This window comes from Camponotus floridanus, unplaced genomic scaffold, assembly GCF_003227725.1.
Source record: "Camponotus floridanus strain SB8 unplaced genomic scaffold, Cflo_v7.5 scaffold26, whole genome shotgun sequence".
Taxonomy (NCBI): Eukaryota; Metazoa; Arthropoda; class Insecta; order Hymenoptera; family Formicidae; genus Camponotus; species Camponotus floridanus.
In genome coordinates, this window is record NW_020229392.1 from 1,480,865 (window position 1) to 1,508,481 (window position 27,617).

Here is a 27,617-nt window from a genome sequence, read left to right on the forward strand (position 1 = left end):
TAAACTAAATCGAATTAATATAATTTTATAACTGCTTTGAAATCACGGTTTCAAAAATCAAAGTATGTGTACACGTGATTCAACAAGAATTATAATCTTTTAACTATATTTAGCATTTTTCTTGTAACAATAATTTTCAAAGCAAATCGTATAAGTAACAGAGGCGATACATTTTCTATAAATGGAAAAACAAGATAGTACACGTGGTTGTAGATTTCGTTCAACGCGGGTATATATTTTCCTTTCATACGATCTCATTTCACGAACGAGGAAAACGACTATACGACACCATCATTCTCTTTCCGCGTCGTTCTTTTTCCCACTTGTATTTCCATTGGTTTCTCGTCGACGAGAAAAGATCTTACTGGCCGTGGAACAATGGACGGTAGGTGTATTTTTATCCGGACATTAACATAAGCCGATTGTGTCTTTCCTCTTCTATACAGACCGCGCGTGAAGAAATCGAAATAAAGATGGAAAAAAATCGTCTACTCTAAAACGTGATACGTCGAAAATAAAAAACGATTTTTATTGACAACTAAAACAGTTTCTTCTTTTTTAAATTTGCGAACAATAAAACAAAAAACCAAATCATATAATTATAAATTTGAAAAAGACTATATTATATTATTTTTTAAGTCTTATAATTATCGATAAATATTCCATAGATTATAATATGTATATAAATATGATTAATTTTATTTAAAAAATTTTGATGTAAAACATTAATTAATCTTTCAAATCATAATTCAATCAGAAATAAAAATTTATATTAAAAATATGTAAAAAATTGCAAGTAAATTCTCATCATGTGAAAAAATGCATCATTACATTTCAAGAGAAAAATCATAAATATGATATGTAAAATAAGATGAGATACATGTTAGACACATAATAAATCTCATACTGTTATTTAAAAATCCAAATTTCTCAGTCGCTCAATGATAATTAAAATAAAATAACTATATCATTTGAGTCTAAATTTATTACATATAGAGACAGAGAGGGAGATCATTATATAAAAATATTGCTCGAAGATACTTTCCGAGAGAAACGGATGTTCTTTCTGATCGTGTAGCAACGTTTATTGTCCACCACTGTATACCTGAAACTAATTTCTGAAATCTTTATCGTCTCGTCATTTTATCGGGTGAGCGTATACAAAAATAAGAGCAAAAGAAGAACGGATGCGGCGGCGCTACCAGGAACTTTTTAAGCAAATTAATCAATATCAACGAGGACGGAAGTTTACGGCGAGAGCCACGGGATGAGAGATAGATAGAGAGAGCGAGAGAGAGAAAGGAAAAAAAAGAAGATTTCACCGGGAAGCATCCGGGCGGACCTCGCTAATTTCTTTAAAGTAGTTTGCCAATTTATTATTTTCCAATTTTCTCCGCGAAAACTTCCGCCCCGCGCGCATGTACAACGCTTACAAGCCTCACTGTTATTTTGCTTTTCGTTTTTTGTTCTTCACGCTCGCTGCCTCAAAACTGAATTCGGCCAGCAATCAACCCCGACCACATCCGTTAAAAAATTGCTGTTTGTTTCACTTTCGCAAAATTGCTTTCGTCGTGTCAATATGGGCAACACACATTTTAATTTTCAACCATCAATTCTACTTTAATTAACAGAACAGAGTAAAACATATGTCCACGGAAAAAAATTTGCCTTTCTTCTTAAACTTACAAATATTTATATTTTCATTTAACAAACTTATTTGTTAAATAAATGCATATGCACTTTCAACTTGCGAAGAAATATTTTTTATGCAATTTTTTTGAGAGCATCAATATTGAAACTTTTTCATCATTTAACAATTATGTAATAATCAACACTGAAACCATTAATAAGAAGAAAGGATTATTGTTAATGTTGTCTCTCTCTTTTATCTTAGAATAGAATATACAAATTTCGAAATGTGTATTATAATACATTGAACAGAAAAAAAACGCACAAATCATTGAATTTTTTCAAGCAGTCATAATATTCGTATTGGAAACTCGATTTTGAAATTCTGACTCTCTTTGACGTTCGCGATTTCACGAGGTACGAAACTTCTCCCGTAGTCCGGTGGGTTTTTGCCTGCTAACGATCGACAATGTTTAAGCACGGCGAAAGCCAACAGGATCGCGCAGACGAAGCAAGTTTAGCCTAACAAGGGGCTCCCCGGAAGAGCAGGAACCGGATGAGGTATGTAAATCTCGTTCCGCCGAGGTCGTGCCGCGCCGATTCTCCCCTCCTCCCTGCACGAACATCCATCCCTGAGTCAGATTCTTTCGCGGTCCATAGAGAGAGAGTGGCAGGGTAGATTTTAACCCTTTTCCAGTTATCGATTTTCAGCTCGAGACGGATGAGAGAGCGCCTGGCTAGGTGCCTTCGGCCACTTTACGCCATACTCGATTCCACTCGATTACTCCGACAAGAGAACTATCTCGTCACACTCAGTACACTTTTCGTCTATTTCTTACATCTCCACACCGACAATATTAAATTTGTACATATCGATATTGTTTTGAAGACATATAAACGATGAATAATTAAACAGCTCAGAGAATTACAATATATAAGTTACAGTAGTTTTCTGATAAACGAAATAAAAATAAATATTATATGTATTCCTGATATTTTAAGTGAATTATATATAGGGAGAATCATATACGTTAATTATATAATTATAATTATATTATATTTGAAGAGATGTAATTATATTTAAAGAGAATTATATATTACGCATAATCATATTTTATTGATTATTAATTTGGACTATGAGAAGACAAGAAAAAATAAAACTTTTTTACAGATCAGTCTTGTCTGGAAGCCCTCACATTTACGTTGAAGAATCACCTTTAAATAAATTACGCCACAATATATAATACATAACAATACCGAAAACTTTTTGGGGAACATGAAATTTTACGAAGTATCATCGAGTTCGAGCCTCGGCAGTCTCCCTTTCGAAGGCATACTTTATCTTTCAGCGATAAAGCGCTTTAGACGGTCGTGCCCGCTTCGGTATCGAGGAGGTTTGATTGATTACCAGGGTGGAGTCTAACACACAAGGGTGGTTGACTTGCGCAGACTACACACTTGGTGTTCGAGACGTATGCGTGCCGATGTCCGCGGATAAAAAGGAGACTGGCTTCTTTCGAACTCGTGCAAGTAAACGAGAGGGGATGATCCCGGGTAAGGGGTAAGATGGCAAGAGAGCGAGACCTGCTGGCAATATTCGGGGGGGGGGGGGAAGGGAGTATGGGTATTGGGAGTGCGTGCGTGTTCGTATGTGCCATTAAATACGTATCCGCGCGGAAGCCATACGAATGTGTGTTCATGTGTGTGGGTGCGCGTGTGGGCGCCCTTACACGCGACAGGCAGGCACGTATATATTAGGGGGGTGCGCGAGGGTCCACAGACCAATCGGAAGCAAGCGTTCTTTATCCACCCGAGTATCTTGGACGCATGCCTCACGTACGAGGCGTGGTTTGGGGCCACCCTTGTTCGAATGCTTTTTTTCCGGTCGTTGCATTTTCTGTGCTCGCGGCGTATACGCATATACGTATCGCCATGTCTTGAAAATGCACTACTGATTATCCTGCGCTGTCATATCTTTACTGATTTTCCGATGCGATAATCGGGCTTCTCTGCGAAAGGAGCAATAGCGAGGTAAACATAGAAAATCTCTCGCGAATTAAAAATTCTCCCCCTTGTTGAAATGCCGAGCGTAACGATACTCTCGATATAGGAAAAGCGAAGGAAACGGTTTAGATATGGCACGTGCAAGTTTATCGCGAATAATAATTACATCAATTATAATTGCGATATCGCATTTAGACGAACCTTGATATTCTAATGACTTTGCACATTTGCACGAATGAAATTCTAATGCAAATTCTAATGTCTTCGTAACGATGGCATTGCAGAAAGAATGAGATAAGTAACCCACTGGTGGACTGACAGTTAACGTACTCCAGCACGTACTTCATACCTGCATAGTATTTACTCAGGTGTTCAGGCGATAGCGTACACCGCGTTTTGCAACTTACATCTACGATCTAATGTGTTTCTAGGATTTCAAGGACGCTCATCAGACTTTATAAACGGATGCAAATCCGAATCAGTTATGAAATAGAGATATCATGCATCGATGCAATTAAACCGCAAACCATGGCACATTATGCGAGAGAGAACATAAAGATTTATATTTTGCGATCGCTCTAACAAAAAAAAAAAAAAAAGAAAAAAAAATAGCGATCGCAAATACGAACTAAAATTTATAGCGCAATCAGGTTCCGCGCGGAGGTCGATCGTCATGAATATTTCTTGCTCGCGGTAATAACGCGGTAGATGATTACGCGGGGCATTCGTGCAAGGTGAGGACGCACGCGTAAGATATATTCCAAAATTTCCATGAAATTTCTCGGCGGTAGCGCGGTACACACGACGCACGATAATGCATGCTCGTATGCTGATAGACACGTGGGTGGAGAGGCGCCTCGCGCGGACCCGGTGCACGTCGGGAGAGAGATCTCTCATTATGCATTCCTTTCACAGGCGGCCGTCATTATTTTACATATTGCAGGAGGAGGCGTACCGCGACTGCCTTTGCCAATTTTTCCAGCACGGCAAAAAGGAACGGGCGGCAATTTGGCCGCGTCGGGCGTACGTGTGCGCGTGTGTATACGGTCACCTTAACATTGTTGTTGCAATTTAATGCGTTTCATCGGGAAGCGGGGGCCCCGGGCTTTGAAGATACGAGCTCGCGCACACATAGCGCCGATAGAACAACAACGCCCCAAGTTCTTTCGAATTTATGATGCTCGGGAAACATTTATTTTTCCGCGTACAACGGCGCCGCGGAAACGCGTAATAGAATTTGTAAGCGAATATATATCGATGCACGCCCCCGTGACAGGCATATCGCGCTGAAATATTTTGTAGCCGAGCGGATGATTAAAAGTTGGAGCGCGCGAGCGAGATTCATGTCTACCGCGTTACAACGAGCAGATGTACGTACGCTCGATAGCGTCTTCTTATTCGAAATACATCCTATTTACGTATCCCAATGAAAAGTTACGGCGATATAGCGTATTATCTGCGAGCATTCCGGGTAATCATAACGCCCAAAAAGACGGCCGAGCAGTGATTTCCATCGGCTTGTCGGATTATTAAATTGTAAGGGGATTGACGTCGTGCGCTGCAACATAGTGATCCCAAGCGCACAATTATCCGTCATGCACATTGAATCGGCGGATGCCGGCTTCGCTTTCTCATGATGCGTGATGTTACGGCAAATAAAACATGCGCGCTCGCGGGCAGATATCGCGGGGTTATATTCAGAAATAATGTTACTAGGCATCCGATATGAGAGAAAAAGAATTTATTAAAAAAAAAAAAAGAAGAAGGGTAGCAATCACTTTTGTACTATGAGGCCGCGTGTCTGTCTACGTTCGAACCGACAGGTGTACATGAAATGGCCACCCAACAGTATCGCATGAGGTTAATGATCTTCATTTGTGAGGGAGAACCGCAGTTCCAGGTAAAGAGCTCGACACGAAACACGCTCGACACGAAAAAGTCGTGTTCCGTAAAGCCAAGGAACATCTAGATGCAGCAGGCTCTCAAGAATTTCACATTTCGTGCGATTCACGCAACGTTTAATTCGGATGTCGCGTCTCAATTATGTCCGAGATATATACGTTGAAACTATTAGATCCGAATAATTATTTGGTATAATCATTGTGGTATAATAATCGTGTACACAATTATTACATATCTCTAATATACAATCATAATTTTCAACTTTTAATTTATATTTTCTCGATCTTGAGAAGCTTGAAATATCTTGCACAAAGAGAAAAAATTAATTTTTATTTGCGTTAAGTTGAAATAATTCTTTATAATTAATATTTCTTCAACACACACCGAATATTGCGATTGAAAATATTTTTATTCAAAATTATTTTTCTTTTTTAGAATAATGTTTTTATTTTTTACAACTAAATTTTCTTGAAACGTTCCATCGACGGTGCATCGGAGGCTAAATCAACGTCGTCTTCTTATTTCCGAATAACCAACTCCGAAGAGTAGCGGCGTAAGTGACGCAGCCACCTGTACGTAAGGCAGATGAATCTCGCGGCGGCTTTCAAGGTAGGAAGAGAAGAGGTAGGTTGTAACAGGCCGGCCTATATGTATGGTAATATCGACAGGGAGGTCTCCGCGATCCAATACCTGGTTCTCTCTCTCTCTCTCTTTCTTTCTCTCTCGTGCGCGTATTATGCAGTGGCAGCGAAAAAAGAAGCGCCACGTAGGAACGAGAGGAGAGGAGAGGAAGACGGAGAACGGATCGGCGCAACATCGCGACGACTATCCGCGCCAGCAAGAAAGAGACAATCGAGAGGGACGCGCACGCCCTGTACCCAACCCGTTTCTTTCCCAGTTCCGTTCTTCTCTCCGACGTCATCGAACTCCGCGGGAAGTTATGCCGCGAGAGAGGGCCACCGAGAGACGCGGGACCAGGAAGAAAGAGGGAACGAGAGAGAAAGGAGAGAACATCGTTCCTCTGGAAAAGCATAGAGAAGAGTAGTGAGTCGGCGTCGCCCGGGCAACGGCTCTGCCACCTTATTGGATATGTTGAGCAATTTATTTTATTTTTCCCTATTCCTTGCGGGAGGGGAGGAGCACGGGAAGAGGGAGGAAGAGAGCGAACGAGCGAGAGGAGAGGATGCCGAAGGAGAGGCAGAGGCGCACCCTCCTCCATTTACCTGCTACCCTCCGCACACGTCGACGCCATTTTCCAATATCGCGTCAAGCGAGCGCTCCCGTTCTCTTTCACCCCCTGCCTTTCCTCCCCCCTCCTCCTCCTCTCGTCACCCCCCCATCTTTCTCTCGTTTCGTCTCGCTCCTTCGTTCTTTTCTCGAGGAAGAAGAGAAAATGGAAGCGAGGCACGAAACGAGAAAAAGGGAAGAAAGGAGTCTGGGTGGGCAGCGCGGGAGGTGAAAAAGGTGGAGGAGAACGAAAGCGAGGAGCCACGGTTAGCTTCGGCTGCAACGAGAGAACCGAGTAAGGTTGAGTGAGAACTGTACGTTCTTCCACCCGTAAATTGGCAATATTCATGCCGAGCCGCGTACACGGCTTCCGTACCGGAGAGGAGATGAGAAACGGGGGAGAGGGTTGTTGAAGAACGGGGGGGGGTCGCGCGAGAGAGGACCTGGTTGGGCCGCGGAACCGATTCCCGTAGCTCGAAGGCACCCCCGCGAGAACGCTCACCTAGACAATTCGTTCGTTATTTTTTCTACACCGATATCGGAACGAAGATAAAGCCGCGCTAACCGCGCTCCTCTTTCCCGCGATTCTTTGCGGAGCCGTTGCAAGTTGCGTGGATACTGCGGTCGAATAATTTTAGGGTGTGTCGTATACGGTGATGGCGATTAAAAGCGAACTCCTGCATGGTAAAATCGATCTTATGAGGCTCCTTGGTATTTTTTCCCCGATCACGAATTATGCATTAATCATTATATATTATGTATATTATAAGTAATGGCTTCTTTTTTTGATTGGAGATTTCTTGGCAATTTTCGAAATTTGATCGAAGACATCTTCATCCACAACTGTCAAAGCTTGCTAAAACGAAAGTTACACTTCCAAAAATTGATAATTACATGCCAAGTTTCTCATCAATATATACAATATATTATAAAGCTTCTTTATTAAATAAAAATGTCATTTCTTTAAAATTATTTTTCAATCGCACGTACAGCATCTTATCAATATAATGATATTTAGCAGCGCGCGGATAGCAGCAAATGGCAAGAACAAAGTTTGTTCGTACTTGCTTTGATAAACCTTCAATTAATGTAAACTTCTGTCGGTAAAAATCGTTTTAAAATTACTTCGCACTCCCGGGCATGGCGCAGCCACGCCATCCCCCTCACGGCATCTTCTATGCCCTCCTTCTTTCAGCTGAGCCCCGAGAGCGAGGAAGCCAAAGCGGGAAAGGGGGAGAGAAGGGAGGGTGGCTTTAGAAGTTTGAGTGATATTCCAACTTTTAAAATATGTCAAATTATTTTCCTTTCAGAAGAGCTGTCGTCTAAATACATTTCCATCTCTTTCGATGTATTTAAATACACGGGACTCAATCTACAATACAAATATATAAGGCTTTCGACGCGTGATTGGTACCTATACGTATGTACAAAAGACGCATTCAGTTACGTTCGAGATGAGACAAATGGAATCTCGATTTTCAATATCGCCTTCATAACTGTGTTTCAAATATAAAACGACGACAAAATTATATTTTCCATTAATCATAAATCACATCTCTTTATTAATACTTTAAGATTTTTTAAAATAGACTATAAGATTTTCCCTTAAACTTTTTCTCAAGTCATAAAATAACAAGATGCACCCCAAATGATAAATTAGATTAATACGAGGACGAGCGTGCAAGAATCAAATCTCCGCAACTCACGGGAAATAAGGGAAACATTTTCTAAAATTCAGAGTCCCTTTTTCCAAGCACTTTTTCATTAAAATTCCAGACAGCACGTAAGAGCATCTTGCTGGCCGTATCATTTTATTTGTTGTGCGCAACAAAGAGAGACACATGGATCGACGAAAGGCGCAATTTTCGCTTGTAACGCCAATTCACCGGAGGACAGATGGAGGAATTTTCCTTTATTCCGAAAGTCCTTATGCCGGGCGCGTTTATAGGCTAGGCGAGTAAAGCACGTCGACTGGCGTCCTGGCGGCGTGAATAAGTAAAGAGGCGGACGATGCACCTATGTAGATAAGTATGTACCTATCCACGCAATTACATTACACACAAAACGTCGACGACAACTCTTTGTGCCGGCTGGATATCAAAGCTCGAATATTGCCAGCTGAGGTCCTTCCCTCCCCTCCCCCCTCTCCCTTTCTCCGCACCCTTCTCGCTATAGCAAAGCAATAGAGTCCTTGCCTTTCCGTCACTCTATATCCGGCACTCCATTTCGCGACGCGGTTCCTCCGTCTCGGGCAAAAGTAGCCTCCTCCTCATTCATCCGACGTTTTCCTTCACCTTCGCGTCCTCCTCCGCGCATCTTCTTCATCGTCGAGGCGCGACTTCGCCACTCTCTCCCTCCGTCTCGTGCGCGCCTCTCCTTTCGCTCTTCTTCGCCCGGGGAAAATAATTTCTTTCATCGCTATCTCTCTTCTTCGATTCCTCTTTATGCACCAGACAATGGGATGTTCCTTTTTCGGAGCACACGGGCATGCTGATTCGACGAACGACAATAAATCGTCTGCGAGAGACGACGATTTGGACTGACATGATTATTCCTCGCGTGCTCTTTTCTTTCTCTTCTTCCATTATATATATATTTATTAAAGATTCTCACCTTCATATTATCTACATAATATTGCATTACAGGTATAAAGCAAATCAAAGGGCAGCTTAAATGTCCGTCAAGACGCGGTCATCGATCCTAATTCTCGAGTGCCCCGGAATTTAGAAATCTCGTATCCGAATCAATTTGAATCAAGGAGTTCAAGAAAGAAGAACGGAAATGGCAACCCATAACAGCACTGGAACCTATGCATGCGAGAAGTAGTTAGCTTTATTGCAGCGCGCGGGAGTTTTTAATATCGCTTTGGCGCGGACGCGTCTGCCAGCTGACAAAAGGAGAAAAAAGGAGGCGTTAATGGAGAACGTTTTCGCTCTAACGACCATGGAGAAAAGGAAGGGGGTGGAACGGGCCAAGACTACGGGACATCAGCCGGGACTGCGTAAAAGGGTGGACGCTGGCGCCTGTCCGCTGCCCACCAGACATGCTCGCCAGACCGTATGGTTTTTATGCGAAGAGAAACGGAAAAAGAGGATACGGTAAGAATGCAGAAAATTTTCTCGTTGCAGGAAAGTTGGCGAAGACGTGAGCTTTAATCCGCTCAAATCAGTTTTAAGAACATAGCGAATGGCTAGTATGTAATATTCAGGATAATAGAAGAAATTCACCCAATGATGGAAATATTCCACCACAATTTTGATAGTATATTCATAGAAACTCAACTTGGAATTTTAAAATAACATATATATGTTCGCAATTTCCTTTTAAAATTATACAATTAAACAGTCACAATAAGATTAAACAATTCTTAATTGCTTTCAAATATAATAAACAACTTCAATCAATATATATTTTATGGCAGGTATACGTCTTCTGCTATTTGCAAGAGATATCATTGAAATATATAAAATGAAATAATATATAAAATAAAATAAAACATGTATATTAAAATAAAACATGTAAATTCGATTAAATTATAAGTGTAAAAAATATTTTGAAACATTATATACATTCACTTGAAATACTGAAAAATTGAATGCGTATCATATATGCGAGATCGGAAATATATTTGTTTGATTTTAAAATCCTCCGATTTGCACCCTCTTAAAGTAAGAACGAGGGAAAGAAATTCTTCGTGAGAGAGAGAAGGGACTTTGGGTGGCTGGCGGTTTTAGACTCAATCCCGCTATGCAGATTAATAAAAGAATTCATGGAACTTAAGCCGCTCTTGTTACTTCGATTTTCTTGCGCCTGCCAAGAGAACCTGCAAAATCGCCTCTCGGTTTTATCCGTTGATATTGTCAACAAAAATATGTATTGTGTCTAACGTTACTTTTACAGAATGTCCAATCTTGTCGCTCTCAGTGTTTTTTGTGAGGGTCTTTATTATGTTACTCGTTAATTCTTCGAGAAAACATCCGAGCCAGTTAACTTGCAACTTTTTTACAAAGGAATTTTTATCCTCTTATCAATGGCGCTTACATCACACTTCAGTTTTACGTGTGTTGAAAATAAGCTTTGTCTCTTTTCATGAGCATAGTAGAATGGAATATATTTAAAGAACGCCTTATGTTAATAGCATCTGAATATGCACAAGACATTCTAAAAAACTCTTTTTATTAATTTTATTAACCTTTTTTTATTATTAAACTTTTTATTAACTCTTTTTTTATTAAATCAAAAACTAAATTTAAAAATCTGACAATTGATACACAAATGAATTCATATTGTTGTTATTTCTATTCAACAGAAAATTAATTGGAAAATATTAATATATGCTAAAACATGCAAAATCATGAAAGAGGATTAAAGTCTTATCGAAAAATCTTATTAAGAAAAAATCTATTGTGAAACTTCTGTGAAACTTCTGTGAAATCTATTGTGAAATTAAATATTTATTGGTATAAAAAATAGTTTTAGAACATTTTAAATGTTGACTAAAAATCTTCTAACTTTAGAAACAAGCAAATTGTAGAATACTATTATAAACGTCAATTCATAAAAAGAATTCAATTATGGAAAATTATGCATGGTTATATAAATAAATGTGCAAGTCTAGTTCATGGATACCGCGGATCGCGTCACGATTTAATGAAAAAAATTCGTAATCACGTAAATAATTGCAGTCGTGCCTACGATTTCCGCGAATCGTTTAGATGTTCGGTTAACTATGCGGGAAATACCTGCTGGCAATTAGTCAGTGCGCTAATGTCTTCTGGTTACCCCAACCACGCAAGAAATTGGCAGCAGAATAGCGGCATTGTCGAGGAACAAGTATAGAAGAACGCAGCCGACGCGCGCGTTAATGGATCTTACGTCTCACTAGCATTATATACGATAATGAAATATGCTTTTTATACGCGTCACTATTTGTGCGATTGATTTAAAAAGAGTGTACGAAAGCTGAACGCAAAATAACCGATAAATAATAAATTTTAATTAATTTCGATATTGAAAATTTTTTTATACGTACAATATCTGTCATGCTCAGTAATTACTTTTACATGTTCGATATGTTCCAAAAAGAGAGAGGGAAACAAATAAAATGTTACATAAGCTACAATAAATTAACTGAAAAATTGTTGGCGTTATGAAAAAGAAAAATATTCGAAAATTAAAATCAACGGTACTAAAATTTATATAACAATATACAATATACAATTTCAATTCGCACGATTAGTTTCATATATTCTCTCGCGTGACATATACATTCAATTAAAACTCCCTAAACACCTAGTATACATTTGCGATAGTCGCCTTGAGTTTACTCGTCAGATATGCTTCGTACTCTTTGCTTCGCTCTTCGTTTACATCTCGTTATACGTGCTAGGGAATATTTATTTACACCCTTCACCCGCCACAGCATCTCTCTCATACTGCAAGTTTCTCGAAATTATCATTGCTAGCTTGTATCTTCGTATACCCAACATTAGGGTTTACCAGAGACGAAAGAGATGCCTCTTACATTCGTTATCCACATAGACCGCAAAGCATCGAATGAAATTTTCACCTTCGTATGCTGACGTGCAAGAAATAAAATGCCAAAAAGAATAAAAACTTACTCTACCGTCATTCTGACTTCTTCTACTGCCATTCCTGCGATTGTGATCGGCTGTTTTGCAGCAAACAAAATTATTGTCTCATCACGTACCTAGAAAATGAAAAGAAAATATGAGCTATAGCTTAATAATTATAATTATTATTAATATTATTATTATTCTTTCTCTACTTGTAAATATATTTTTTAATCACTTTATAAATATTTCTATTTTCTCATATAAAATGTATAAACTAATAATAACGTATAAATTTATATAAATTGTGTTCAAGTAATGTTCAAATATATAAAATCTTCCTGCAGCTATGCGACTATTTGAAAGTATTTACAATATTTTTCTTAAATCTATGAGATCGAACACTAGAATCGAGTTTGTATATTAATTAATACAGACATAATGCAATTATGCTAAACTCTTTTTTGTACTCAATTCGATAACTAGAGTTTCATAATTTTTGCAATGAAAATTATTAACAGTATAATATTTAACATTTCACATTTATACATAATATATAAGAAATCAAGCGCGGATAGATTAAAAATGAAAAATATATATAATTGAACTTGATATAAAATTTGTTGAAGCAAATTCACGCGTTATTAACCAATAGAAGTCATATCGTATCTAGTTTTTCAATTTTTAAAGTTTTCATGACGCTATTGGAGCTTCAATAATTATGCAAACATATTTCAATATAATCTCTATTTCTCACAAGAAAGAATCATCCTGTAGATAATTTATGCGATATAGCATTTCGTACAATATTTTGCATACGAAAAGAAATTCTTACTCAGTTCAATATTGTCTGCTACCACCTATCAACCAAAAGTATCAAACGCGTTCCGCTAAGTATTAAAACGTGAACATTATTCGCGTTGCCGCAGAAACTTCCTCTTAACGTTTCGCAGATAAAATGACTACCACGGGCAACTCCTTAAAGGAAACAGTCGAGCCATCCGTTACGGGAAAAAGCATTCGCGACTCCGCTGATACGTACAAGTAGGCGAGTAGAAGGACAGACTTATTTATCGCCGCGGCGCAGAAGAAGAGAGAAAGAGGGCCATTTGTATTCATATGAAAATATTATCTCGCCGCGCGTCGTGCCTCTTCGGGATCGCTATTCGGTTTGCATAGATACTTATGCATGAAGGCAACATCGCTCGGCATTGTTATGCAACCCGATGTAGATCCTCAATATAGATCCACGCTCGAGGTTTCATTCCGATTTGAAGAGCTCCGTACTCCTTCGGAACATTCAGGCACACATACACACATACACATACACAAGATGAAACCACTATACCGAACTCGTTCCCTCCTCCCTCTCATTCCCCTCGCGACGTGCGACCATATTACCGGTTGTCAAAACGCTAGATTGCTGCTTCTTCATCATAGATATTGCATTTTAAGTTTGTGACATACGGAACTGTTAACTGTTGATATTTTTTTTTATCTGTTTCGCGCATAAATGTCTACACTATGCACGTAATTTACAAAGATTCATGAATAATTAGATTAATAAAAATAATTATTAATAAGAATAATATTGCTTTCGATATATAATTGAATCCTAATCAAGTAAATGTAATTTTCTACAATTTCTACAATTCATATTTTTCACACAAATTGTAAAATATTAAATTTATGTTCTATACAATTATAATTTTACGGTATTACGTTGCCTAGAAAATTATGGCAAGTACATGCGTTATGAATTAAGTCCTTGAAAATCTCTACTATGTATTTTTCGTCCTGAAAGATTTGTAATATGTGCGGGTAGCACAATTTGCGCCAACTTCTGTAGCTAACCAGTTCTTCCTGTTAACTTTATGATCATATATCCTGTTCTCGAGATATAAGAATCCGATTGCTATCTCGTGTACTACATAAATAACGTTGAACCTTAAGATTTTTAACATTGGATAATCTTACATCTGAATTTTTAAGTTCAAAGAAATATGAATATATTATATCGAATTTCTAAAGATCGTGTAAAAGAGGAGAAAGAAGAAAGAGGGAGAATAAAAATAAAAAAAGAATATCACACAAAAAATGTAAAATATTACAAAGTAAAATTTAATTTAAAACTGAAAAATGTTACAGGCTTCATCTTAATGATACCAACCAAATCACCTATCTTGCCCTTTTCTGCGTAAATTGTATTATAAATCATGAACTTATCTATAAACTTAACCCATTTATAATTAAAGGAATTTTTATTATTCGAAGATATAAAATATATTGTGGAAATAATATTTAATATATTTTGTAATGTACTCGAAAAAGCTTATTCTGACTAAACCTAAGCGTGTCATTGAATAAAATTATTATATACATATATCGCGTTTTTTTTAACGACACATATGATATTTATGACAAAATAAACTGAAAACGTAAGATTCTATAATTATCCGTATATAATCTAAAATAAATTGCAATATTCGCGGTAATTAATATGCAACTGTGCCCAAGATGTAGCAACCGTCGCAGAGATTAATCATACATAAAGTTCTCTCGATGCTTTCAATGGGGTTATAACCAGTTCCATATATCGCGTTTCTTTTAACGACACATATGATATTTGTGACAAAATAAGCTGAAAACGTAAGATTCTATCATTATCCGTATATAATCTATATAATCTAAAATAAATTGCAATATTCGCAGTAATTAATATGCAACTGTGCCCAAGATGCAGCAGCCGTCGCAGAGATTAATCATACATAAAGTTCTCTCGATGCTTTCAATGGGGTTATAACCGGTTTCGCTAACCGAGTTGCACGACGACAAAGCAACCCACGCCGAAGATAAAGTGAATACGGAGTGCATATCATAAACATATACTTACATCTCCGCACACATTACCACTGTTTGCACTTCATCGCCCTACGTTATTATCCAACTTATCTTGTTATAAAGTGCATAATAGGGACACTTCAGGAACGATCGAGTTTTATAAGATACCGTGACGAATATCTATCCAACCGAAAAAACTAATTCGTAATTTCTAAAAGATTGCACGCGAGAGACAGGGTTAAGAGACGGTTATTTATGCTTATAATAATATTTTGTACATGCAACATACTTATGACGCGCATGATAGGATATATAAACAAAAGAAACAAATATTAAGTATTTACACCCTGAGAACAAATTTATAAATGCTGCTTCTTGCTTAAAAATCAACATCACAATTAATATTGAATCTATAAGAGCGCGAAGTTAGTCGACCTCGGGATATGCCGAAGGGGTATGTCCGGGTACACCGAGACGTACGAGACGAAATTGGATATCAATTATCCCGGGATGATTATAACGTAAGCCGGGTGGGTCTTGGGCGAGCAAACAAACCGTTAGGATCGTCGGTAATTGGGTGGAAATTATTGCGTTCTCTCTCTACGTGTCCGGCTCTCTTTGTCGCTCGCACTGTTTCGCGCCATCGTCCTTCTCCGTCCCTCTCGCTTGTTTAGCAAGACGATGACGATGGCGACGGTGCGGCTATAATTTTCTCTTAGGAAGTAAATTTCATTAATGTAGCTGGCCTAACCGCCGAGAGAGGAGATCCCCTACGCGATAACGATGCCGAAACCGGCTAGAGGCGATTGGCCGGCATATCGACCAGTCGTGTTATAAAAACTAGTAGCTATCGACCAATTTTTCTCTTCACGCAATTTTTTTCTCCCTCCTGTCCCTCTTCCTCTTCGATTTTATTCCTTCCTGATTAGTTCTCTCATTTTTTTTGCTCTTTACGTTATCCTAAATGCAACAACTGATGATAGATTCGAATGATGATTAGGACAAGTCTGTCATATTATAAACAATTGGCGAATTTGCTTCTACAAACACGTATTTCGATGAATTCAAGTGTGCGTAAATAGGTAGATATATAAGCGAATGCACGTGCGAAAGGTGGGGGAGGCACAGGTGTGTGTGAGAGACGGCAACATTTATTGGACCCTCGCATGCCAGTAAGCAATCAATAATTACGCGGAGCTGGATTAATGTACAGACTGCGACGAAAGCATTTGCCGATGACCGCGGATTAACTGGGATTTTCATGCAACAAATAAAAAGCCGTCTGATATTCTCCAAGATTGAAGTACCTTTCTCAAGGTTAATTGTACTTTACCAGAGAAATGCATACGCGATAAGCCATATCGTGACCAGAACCATTTTTTTAAACTACCTGCAATTCAACTCTAGACCGGCGGTTCAATAATAACCGTTTGTTGCGCAACAATTTATTTGTCATGGGGGTGAACTGTACTCTATTTGTATTGCTTTAGTAACGTACACGATTTATGCTTCTATATTAGAAGATTATTGCATTATTAAGTACAAGAATGTAAAGAATAAAAATGCCGCATATTATTATTAAAATTTGATTTTTCGCAGAAAAGATCGATAATAATTAATATATAATGAAATGGCTACAAACTTTGAAATGGCTATAAACTTTGAGATCTTAAGAAATATAGGATATTTTTTAAATTCTTGCAAAGAATCTTCTTAATTCATTTTATTTTAAACCGTTTTATTGAATGTCATCAGGGATTCTTTTTAATTATTTGCAATCGCAAATCTCCTTCAAAAAACTATTAATATTCTTATTAGAATTTTCTTTAATCAATTATCAAAAAAATAATTGAAAAGAATAATAAAACAATAAAAAATAGGGATAAAATATATAATTATTCCGTAGAAACAAAATAATTCTTAATATACGTTCATAATACAAATTTGCGGATTAATTGTGTACTAAGGGAAGCAATATCAGAGAAGAAAAAAAATATATAAAAACTCACACTTGCGATTAACGTGCGTATGTTTATCGGAAACGCGGTAGAAGTGATTGATTGAACGTCAGAGAGAGAAAAAAGCGACGTAATAAAAACGACCACAGTAACAGCATCCGGGATGTTAAAGAGTTTGCGCGGTACTATTTATTAGGTATTTGCGCCATATTAAATCAGTAATAGCAGGATGAATTGTCTGCTTATATATGTGATTATGCCAATTATCGAATATGTAATACCAAATATCCGTATCCGTTCACATTCAAATTCGCTCTGCGTATTTTCCGCACTTTGACGCTGCATCCGATGCCGTTTTCACAGTAAACCGCGCAATTCAAAGTAATTTGCATGGGATGTACCTGAAAAAGGACGAACTATTGTACACAAGAAAGAAGTCTGGAAAACAGGCGATTATTATTAGACGCGTAAATGATTAAATTGTGTATCCGATCTGTGAGAAAGTCGCTCACACATGAATTGCACGCTCTTAGCTCGCACTCTCAAAACCGCAAAGCACCGGTAACGAAGCTGTAACAAACTCCTACTGGCGAAATTTCGCCAATCTTGGTTAAACGAGCGCAAACTTTGGTTATACTCGCCAAGATAACTACACAGTTATATGTTACTGCAAATTACAGTTAAAAATTAATAGTTTAAGACTGTAGATTGCATGAGCGGAGTAGAATATATCTATTATGTATATCATTTGACATGTTAATACGTACGTATATATAAATGATACAAGAATAATATATAAAATTGTCGATAAAATTACATCAAATTATTCAAAATTGTTATAAGAAATTGATATCACAAATAAATAATCCATTATTAATTTGTCAAATATATCACATGATATCTGAAATAAAATATATATCAAGTCCTAATTAATAATATGATGTGCGCTCATATTTAATAATTAATTAAGAATTAAAGAAAACAGAATAAAGGAGAAAGCTTGTAATTAAAATCTCTCTGGAAACAATATATTATTTCTTCATTTCCACTAAAATGCATACAACAAGCATTCTCCTCTCTACGAATTATATATTATTTGTTAGCTCTAAGATATATCGACGTATCAATCTCTTAAAGAAAAACAAGAGAAAAAAATTATAATAAATTATAAAATAATTTATTATAATTTTTTTTTAATTTTTACAATAAATTATAATATATTATAAAAAAATTTTTATAATATATTATAATATATTATAAAAATTATAATATATTTTATCGAAAATTTTTATTTTAATTTTCAATCTTTATATCATTATTTATACATCTTGAAATAAATGAGAAGTATATATGAGCTCGTATTAGCAACTGAGATCCTTCTTCGTCACCCGATGCACGCAAAGGAACAAGTAGACAGTTTCATGGCGAAAGGGGAGGACACGCCTTCGTCGCCTTTAATGGAATAGCAAATAGCGGGCAGGAAATTTGCGCTTACGAGGCGCCTTCGAGCGCAAGATACAAAAGCACGCAGGAAATTCTAAGCAAAATGGCCGTGTAAGATCCGTTGATTCAATAGAAACTATTTGCGTTGCCATTAGACTGTCCAATGCCGGCGCTATTGCCTGTATACACAAGAGATGGCGACAAAAAAATGCACATAATGACTTGACACTATCGCGACAAGATCTTGAATTTATCTGTTGCAGCAAATCTTGCATTGCTTAAAAGGAGATAATGCTAATAATGGATATATATTTATTAAAATATGATTTGTGTTTGTTTTTATTTTCAATAAAGCCTTAATAAATTGCGAAAAAACTCAATTGTGTATAACATTCAAGAATGATATATATGTATAATATTCGAGTGCGACAAAGAATATAAATATGTAGAAAATTTTTTAATTAATCAACCATAAGATGAAGATATGTCGCACAAAATGCACGATAATACAATTTATTCCGATTTACTTTATTCAAATGTGAACGCATTCCGTTCAACCGTAATTATACGATTTCCAACGAATTAACGTTCACGGCATCGTTGCATCGCGCGCTGCACCGGATCATCTAATTTCCGGTTTCCATCTTGGTGACGTCTGCGGCATCCAAAATTACGCCCCCTCAAGACGAGACGGTGTACGCTGGCCGCATCTGTGCGCATATTGTCTTCCACCCACACTATGAGGCACAATTTCCGCTCTACTTCCGGAAATGGATCCATTGTCCGATATAATCGGAAGACAACAATATCGCGGTCGTGTCTCTCTCTCTCTCTCTCTCTCTCTCTCTCTCTCTCTCTCTCTCTCTCTCTCTCTGTTTCTACACATAGATTTATCAATGCAAACATGCATTTGTGTACATATACGTGATATCGAGCTACCAGCGTACACGCATATATCTACGCCGAAACATATCACACGAGCATAATGCGCTCATTTTACGTTGATCAAAACACTAAATGATGTATGTTATTCCAAATAGGAAAATCATTTAAAAATAAAGAAATCATTTGTTTGATTATCTGAATTTATCTGTATACTTTATTCAGAAATTTACTCGTGTCGTTTTTCCTTACGTTTTTTGTTATTTGTGTTTTTAGCTTTTATAAAAAATATATTAGTGTAATTGTGCAGCTTATAATTTCCTTTCATTCTGTTCTCACAAATGTTAAAGAAAGGTATATCGCAGAAATATTGCTGTTACTGATATATAGTGTGTGCAATTTTATAGAAAAATGCATATATTATTTATTACAGTAATAAAAATAACATTAAAATTAAAAATTTTTTATTTTAGCACACAATAATCAATTTTCTATCTGTTTTTAAAAACGAGATATTGATGGTTAAAATATATAATTCACATTATTAGAAACACATGTTTCCATCAAACGGCGGCTGGTGTAATCAAAGCTCATAACGATATTAATCATTTAACTGTCGACTATTATGTGATATCATGCGACAAACAATTTATCAGTGGACAATTTGTTCGACCAATTGTATTGGAATATCTTTAAACGGAATTCGCTTGCGTTATGGAAGCGTGTAATAGACAATCAAAGCGTAATTTGCGAGCCGTATTTCCTCTAAACGCTATGTAATTAATGCTCCCGCTAATGAGGAAAATAATCGAGACCATACATACGTAATGAGACACCCATATAAACGCAGACGTATTCATGTCTAAGAACGATGGGATCTGAATCTTCCATATGTAGGATCTGTCGAGAGCGCACACATGTTTAGACATACATATATGGGGAGGCTGTGCGTATCAAGGCGCACGCATTCATACACAAAACGCAGTATCAGTTCACCTGGATACATGTGAACGTGTCGTCGAGCGCGTGTAGCTTGATGCATGCGAATGCACATCCGGATCATGAGTAAATTAGTGTGAGAATTAGTGTGAGAATTAGTGCGCTATACGCATGAACATACGTGACGGAGAGAGACGTGTACTGCTTGTTGCATAACATTAACCCCCATGTATATTCCCGCCTTGTAAATGCGCTGTAACGATTGCGGTGGATATACGCACTAATGGAGGCACAGAGTACGCTGTAATAGAGGGAATTATACAGATAGGTTAATGAATTAAGGAAGATAAGCGATATTACCCTGTGTACAATGCGCGACTCTGATAGACACTATTGTTTGTTGTATGTAAAATAAGATCCGCCGTGAATTATTCACGGTGTTTAAATGAAAGGGTGGTCAAGAACAAGCGAAATGTGCGGGACGTTTATTACAAGAATTGCAAAACAATCGCTTTTCACATCCATCCGCTCCCGAATTGCGCATGGATCTTAATTATACGCAGTGCATATCGTGCATACATGTACTGTTAACAAGAGGCAATATCTTATTATGCATTCAATCAAATATACGAATAATGCTAATACAAATGTCCAATTTGAAATATTTCGATTAATATGAAATTTTAAAAAAATATGAAATCAAAATAGGTATGAATTTTTTAAATAAAGATAATTAAATAAGGATAATTATAGTCGGAAAATATCACAAATCTAATTTTATTATCCAATTATATATCAATTTTTCTTAAAAAGTCAGTAAATAATGTCAAAATAAATAATATTATTAAATAATTTTATCTCCTAGCAGATTCGATCAGATATAATTTTTCGAAAAATATACATATATGCAATTATCATTCGTATCAGCAGTCATTAATATGAAATTTATTGGAGATACGTATCTAAATATGAAGCCAAGAGACATACATATATTGTAATTAACAATTGTCCTCGATAAAATATTACTGAACTGAGGTTGGAAAGAGACATATATTACACACACACATATATATATTAATTAATTGAAAAAAAAAAATTTCGAGCTACTTGAAAAACCGATAAATTATATCTGCAAGCTATATTGCACGGTTTATTAGATTGTTTTTATAACTGTCGTTATTTTTTAAATTTCAATCGAGATATTTCTTATAAAAAGATTAATGATTAATTTGATTAAACCTATCACAATCTCGAAAATCGTGTGATTTAAGATGATCACTCCATATATCCATGTAACGCAGCAATGTACCAATGCCTATTGCTATATAAACGCATCCACGCATATATGCACATGAGTCGTAAAGGGATGTACTAGATGAAGCTAGCACGTAATACGTATGTACATACATATCGTGCATGTACGTGCAAGCGTAATTATACATACAGGAATACACACACTTACACGAGGAAGGCAAGTCACGGTCGCACCTGCTTGCCGTACTGACAACAGGCGCGTCCTATTGGACAACGCACCGGTCGAACAGACGGATGGACAGACGAACGGACAGACGCGCATATACCGGTTATTGTCCTGTCCCAGGAAGAAGCAGGGACTTCGCTATCAGCTTCGTTAGCATTCGATTTCTATCGAAAGATGTTTCCTACACGGTCTACATCACTTGTCCATCATATTTCCTCCTTCCCCGTTTTGTCTCTATCCCTGTTTTATTCTTCAATGCTCTGTTTGCAAAATGTTGCGTCGCACTTTGTCTGTTCATCACGTTAAGAAATGACCAAAAAAACATGTACTAATCATTATAAAAAAGAATATATTAAAAATTTTCCCATTAATATATAAAATAATTTATTTTTTTAAATTAATTTTTTTAATTTTATTTTTTTAAATATAATATTTAATATAATATTTAATATATAGACGTATATACATAAACTTCTCTTTCGTTAATTTATATTTTTAAATATTATATCGAAGTGTCAATAAAAACAATCAAATTATACTTTTAATCGATTAAATATTTCGACCACAGGATTAAAATGTAATACAGTAACGCAATCTAAATCCAATTATATGCCTGCTAAGAAATTTAAAATTTTGGAAATTCTCAAAATTTAGAAAAAAATATAGCATTCCCCGAACACTCTGCACGCATACACTAATATGCCATAATAAAATTTCATTACAGTGAACGTCGATAAAATGTAATTTTCACCGTAATAAAATCTAATTAAATGCCTGGCTAATACCTGTCCCTATATGGATAATCCAATACCGATAACGAAATTTCAATACATCAGTAAACCCAATTTCAAAATTTAAGGTAATCAACTCCAGCGGAGTTGTAATATTTCATTGTATAAAGAAAATTAAACAATTCTCTTTTTATTATGATTCATATTTTTTGAAAAATAAAATTACTGGACAGTCAAAAAAAATCTCCGAGTCTTCGAAAAAATGTATTGCGATATAAAAGAATGCAAAAGTCTTATGACTCTTAAACGCGCGCATCAGTGTTCAAATTTAATTAAAATAAAAATAATTTTAAAAAATATAAAATAATCTCTAAATTACAATTGCACTAAAAGGCGAAAAAATCAAATAAGTCCGGCAAGTTGCATATGCACCTAATTGTTACAAACGCACGATCGTGCGAAAATTGCTCTCTGTATGTTATATGCATCTTTTTTTCTGTATTTAATAGTCTTGCTAGATAAGCAAGCGAGCGATTAAATTGCGACGATGCCTCTCGCAACCAAACAAAAAAGGCAACTGTAAGGCCGCTCGTAAAGTGTCGTTACGTTGCGGAAGATACTGTGGCAAATGACCAGTCTGCGACTTACAAATGAACATGAGCAAAGAGTTCATACGCGGATACCAGTTTCAAGTATATGATTAGCATTTTCAAGCCTGGGCGCACGTAAGCATCCAAAGATATTTTATACTGAAGGGACTGCGGTCGCATGATAAATTATAACTTGCCGTACGAGGTGAATTTACCCATTCTCCGCTTAATTTATCATTTAATCGGCTGCGTGGTATTAAACAAGCTTATTTGCCACGCTTTAATGAAACTATGCGCAAGATTATGATAGTTACGTTTTACTGTTAACAATATATTTACTTCGTGAAACTTATGTTTCCCCTTTCTACTTCGTAAAGTAAAAGGTCATCCAAGTAAAAGGAACATGGCGATATTCACACTTAATTAATAATTAATCGCATCCCCGATATCATATATAACTTCAACGAAAGATGCGTAGATATAAAAAAAAATAATTTGAAATATTCTAAATATATGGTTTTTATCATATAATTTAATTTCCTTTAATTTTCCTTATAATATTATTCCCAGGTTTTAGAAATACTGCACCGTGTTTCAGGTTCATATGTGTTTTCCAGAACGACTCAAGTCGGAATACACACATACTGTGTCCTAGTGAACCATCAAAATGATGGATCTATCCACATTATCTTCTATCTGGCAGATGGAGAATCACTCGTTAGCTGCTCGTTGTTTACAATTAGGGATCCCCCATAAAAAGATTTTGACGTGGTAATTATCACCTCGGCTAAAGCCACCTTGCGCAACCGTTGCGCATAGACGTGATGAGTCCACGGCTGCACCAAATCGGACGGTATATACTTGCCTACTTCATAAGCTGCCAAATTACAGTTTTCGAAATGGTACGGTGGCTCGACTTTGCATAAAAAATTATACGGTCATTCGGACCGAAAAGTGCTTCCATCCTATTTGACTTAAGACCACTACACGCGTGATTCTACGCGCATGAGAACTGAAAAAGAATACGCACAGTCGGCCCGAACGATCCATTCGCTCGGGCCGCTCGTTAAGAGATGGAAGAAACGATATATAGCCCACGGTGATGGGCACGACTAATTATTTCTACGGTTTATCTTCCGGCTTTTCTACACCGGCATATAGCCGCATTTTTATTTTATATCCCGATGCATTCGAATAAATTTTTACCCCCTTAGCAACGCCTGCTGTGAGAATTTCACGAATAAATGTATTTTTTTTAATCCGACCATAAATTTAATTTCTAAAATACGACCGACTCTGTAAACGCATTTTAGAAGTCTTTACAAATTTTATTGTTCAATTTTTTTAAAAACAGAGATTTATAAATATTTATAACTGTTTACAAGAAATTTTTTGCGAATATTTTATTTTAATTTTCTCTTTTCTAAATATGCACGAGATTCTTCCCTTTTATTTTTCCTATTTAATGTAAATTTTTCTAAACTTGAGGAAAAATGATATACAATAAGATAATAAGATTTCTCATTGATTAATATTACATTAAGATGTCTATACAAAGAGAGAGTTCCATTTTTAGAATTATTTATATTTAGGCGCTCTTTTCAACAAAACTCTTACCAAGAAACCAAGCTAATACTACTGAGAGACATATTACGTAATATTTCTATTTCTAAAAATATTACGTTTGCCTCCTGAATAAATATTCGCTTTCTGTAGAAATGTATGTTTATCGAAACTATTCGTAAGATACATGTATTTTGCGTATCAAGAATTCGAACAAGCTCAAATTAAAATACAGTTTTCATATGTCTATTTAAATAAAATCCATTATCTCACGAAATATACGGTGAATAGTCTTGTACAACTGTGTTTTGAGAAATGATAATACGACTGGCTTCGTACTGAGTGGTCTCCCCGTATAAATCGTCGCTAGTATGACGGATGTTCCCGTTTCCTCGTCTTTCTATCATTTAAACCGAGAGGCGGCGGCAAGTCTAGCACGATGCAATAAATACAGACGAACGATACCGGAGATTATGCGTGCATCTGCGACCAGCAATTTGGTCGCGACGCACCGACTTTGATCTATTCTGAGTGTCGAGCTTCGACCACACCGAAGATTCGAGCGGCCCACCTGCAAAATATGCAGGGACACTTCGGTTCCGCGTAAAAGTCAATTTTTAGTCATGTGCATGAGTCATCTGCATCTGCTGCAGCTTCTAATTTCAGTTTAGCAACGGAGCATATATATTATTTTATATAATATGCGTGTATATGTAATTGTGTGTGTATATGTAATTAATAGAGAGAAAAAGTCAATGTTATATTAAAGCTAAATTTATAATATTTTTCAAATTTTTTAATAAATATAAAAGCTCATAATACAACCGCATGCTTTTATCTTTCGCAGAATTTAAATGTATTCAATAGATTAGCTGCAGCATCAATATAAATTCTTTTCAAAATATTTCGATAAACAAATTACAACAAACAGTACGTTAACTACTACATTGATTTTATAAACAAAATATTATATTATATTATATTTAATTAATTAAATAATCCATTAAAGAATTCATTTTACAATCATACTATCGTATGCAAATTTTATTGAGATAAAATTGCTCATTGCTTGTGTATTTGGATAATTAATTCGAATGTAATTATCACCTTATTCCGCCCTTTTCGAAAGGAGGAAAAGCAGGAACAAATGAGATAAAAATACGTGAACAAATGGCAATGTGCGGATGCAGCTGCTTTATCACCCTACTTCGGGCATAATGTACTTACCATACATGCGTTTCTTTTCTCCGCACTGTAATAGCGTATGTACACGAAACGATTAATGGCAGTGAAACGACTTTATTACAGCAGGCAGCACTTCGAGGTGGCCCACCGGTAAACGACGTCCGCGAATGCCTAATTAATATCTAGGTCACAAGACGGGGAGCGGCTTTAATTACCCGTGGCTACCGGCGGGCCAATGATAAATAGACGTCTTATTCCGTATGCCAAACCTCATACTTTGAGCTTCAAAACGCCTTTCTTCAACTCTGTTCAAGTTGAGGCACTTTGCCAAGAAATGTCTCGAAAGACTCGTGGAAAAATAAATAGAGTACTGATGTCTTGATAAATGCAGGCTATTTCGAATAAAATGAAACCATTGAATACTACTGTCGAGTAAAATCAAGAAATGTAAATAAAAAAAAATCCATGTCTTAGAAACAAATTAGAGTTTCATCCCAAAAACTACATGATAATAAATTTTCAAACAATAGAATAAATGTTATTTATATATTTTTGGGATTTATGTGCAAAGAGATTATCGAAAAAATTACACACAAAATCATATCCTATACGATAGGAAAAGATTTGAAAAATTGATTTTTTTTTCTTGAAGTAAATGTAAATATAATTTGGTTTCGCAAACATAATGTAATCCAAAATGCGTAGCCGTCTAATAAATTATTGGAGTAAAAAGCTACGTAAGCCAAATTGTTTAAAAGAAAAGAAAACGGCCGAGGAAGAAAAGAAAGTCGGATAAGAAAACCAACCAATCGCAAGATGGTATATTTGGAAATCAAGACTTGATGGATGCGACTTCGGGGGTGGATGTGGGAGTGGCATGAGGGTGCGCGGGTAACGCGCCTTAAATCTGACTCGTGGAATTCTCTGATACGTAGCTGTGCGTTCCTGGCGTTCCTATACGCTCACACACGAGAAACCCTCAGCAAAAGATTCCTTCTTTCTCGACCAACCGCCACGTAGCTTCTCAGACATGCGTGCTATCAAACTACATGCGTGTCAATACGCTGCTGCTTTTAGTGCAGTAAACATATTTCAGCTCGGTATCTCAACAAGACTTGAGAATATCAGCACTTGTATACTATAAATGTATGCTAAATACAATATCTCTGAAATATTTACAATTTTTATTTTATTATTTTACAAAATTGTATCATAAACGGTGTTTTATTATAAAGTATTGTTATATTTTTTATAAAACTGCAAAAATATGTATACATGTTGTATGTTAAGATAAGTTGTATAAAACCAATTGTCCATTTGATATAATTGATTTTCAGTTCCCCTTTTTGTAATCGAAATAAAAAATATAGAAAAAAAAAATTCAAAATATAAAATTACAATATTCTTACACACGAATGTTGGACTTTTGAGACATTCTCTATGAGGCTGTTACCAATGCTGTAGCTATGCCTCGAAACTTTCTAAATAAGATGACGCTCAGGACCCAAGCTTGGAGAGTAAATCGAGGCGTATGCTAAAATGAGACTGTACAAAGTACCATTTCATAAATCTTACCCGGAAAAGCGTGCGTCGCGAGAAAGGGCGAGAAGGGAAAGAAAGCTGTTGATAGATGAGGAATACTCTTGTTAAAAGAGGGACCGGGAAGGAGT

At 36.4% G+C, this 27,617-nt stretch overlaps 2 protein-coding genes across 7 annotated transcripts in view; both read right to left on the reverse strand.

The window, feature by feature from the left end:
* Positions 1 to 27,617, reverse strand: part of LOC105257029 (UPF0489 protein C5orf22 homolog) — a 580,793-nt gene that overhangs the window by 423,817 nt on the left and 129,359 nt on the right. The window lies entirely within an intron of this gene.
* LOC105257028 overlaps positions 1 to 27,617 on the reverse strand; it is a 52,823-nt gene that overhangs the window by 20,612 nt on the left and 4,594 nt on the right. For 2 of the 6 annotated variants that reach the window (XR_889635.3, XR_002192821.2), the window contains exon 2: positions 12,384 to 12,472. Coding sequence is in view for 4 of the 6 variants with exons in the window: in XM_025409350.1 (XP_025265135.1) it covers positions 12,384 to 12,472; positions 17,416 to 17,535; positions 19,105 to 19,125 (230 nt within the window). In the remaining 2 variants the exon portion in view is untranslated. Of the gene's footprint in view, positions 1 to 12,383; positions 12,473 to 17,415; positions 17,536 to 19,104; positions 19,430 to 27,617 lie in introns of those variants that run through there. The other 4 variants (XM_025409348.1, XM_025409350.1, XM_025409349.1 and 1 more) reach the window with 4 other exon arrangements.